The 975-nt window shown below is 65.1% G+C and overlaps 1 protein-coding gene across 1 annotated transcript in view; it reads left to right on the top strand.

Moving 5' to 3' along the window:
• GHRHR (growth hormone releasing hormone receptor) overlaps nt 1-975 on the top strand; it is a 29,061-nt gene that overhangs the window by 19,199 nt on the left and 8,887 nt on the right. The window contains exons 3-4 of the mRNA XM_015571219.1: nt 218-320; nt 438-545. Coding sequence (XP_015426705.1) covers nt 218-320; nt 438-545 — 211 coding nt within the window. The remainder of the gene's footprint in view (nt 1-217; nt 321-437; nt 546-975) is intronic.

Here is a 975-nt window from a genome sequence, read left to right as displayed (position 1 = left end):
TTTTCCTCTCCCCTTCCTTTCCCAGAAGGGCAACCTGTTAACTCCTTCCTGCAGGTGTTGGGCCACGTGCACCCCGAGTGTGACCTCGTTGCCCAGCTGAGAGAGGATGAGAGTGCGTGTCTACAGGCAGCAGAGGGGGTCCAACGCCTCCTCCCCTCCCCTCCCTTCCCCTCCCCTTCCTTTCCCAGAAGGGCAACCTGTTAACTCCTTCCTGCAGGTGTTGGGCCACGTGCACCCCGAGTGTGACCTCGTTGCCCAGCTGAGAGAGGATGAGAGTGCGTGTCTACAGGCAGCAGAGGGGGAGTCCAACGCCACCCGGGGTACGGGGCTGGAGAGGAGATGGCTTCTTCGATTCCTCCATCGCCCCCGCCTCAAGCTCAGGGTGTTGGACGGGGCTGTCCCCTAGGCTGATCCATGCTGCCCCCACCCCTCTCTAGGCTGCCCCGTGACCTGGGACGGGCTGCTGTGCTGGCCCACGGCAGGCTCTGGCGAGTGGGTGACCCTCCCCTGCCCAGCCTTCTTCTCTCTCTTCAGCTCGGAGCCAGGTGAGGGGCTGGGGGTGAGGGTGGGGTGGAGTGTTTTTCTCTGGTGGTGCCAGAGGGACACCCCCTGGCCTGAGGGCTGGCAGACCTGCATTTCAACAGCTTCCTCTTCTTGAGGGTGACCTTGGGCAAGTCAGGCCGCCTCCTGACCCACAGCTTCCTGGCCCGTGACCTCGTGACCTCGCAGGGGTGAGGGTTGTGAGCAGAGCACCGGAGGTGCTAGACCTAGCGCCTGGAACCAAGCGATCATTCCCTGGATGTTAGTGGGGGGCTGGCTGTGGGGTGCAGTGGGCAGAGCCTGCCTGCTGGCCAAGATGCCACCAGCTGCCTAATGGGGTGGGGCCCCCACTGCTCTACCTCCACTCCCTGGCCTGGGCGTCTGGGGTGGCTGGTCCCTCCTCCTCCCCCCCCCCCCCCCCCCCCCAGGGCCCGC

Source organism: Myotis davidii, unplaced genomic scaffold (genome assembly GCF_000327345.1).
Source record: "Myotis davidii unplaced genomic scaffold, ASM32734v1 scaffold125, whole genome shotgun sequence".
Classification (NCBI taxonomy): domain Eukaryota; kingdom Metazoa; phylum Chordata; class Mammalia; order Chiroptera; family Vespertilionidae; genus Myotis; species Myotis davidii.
This window is presented reverse-complemented; position numbering and strand designations above follow the sequence as displayed.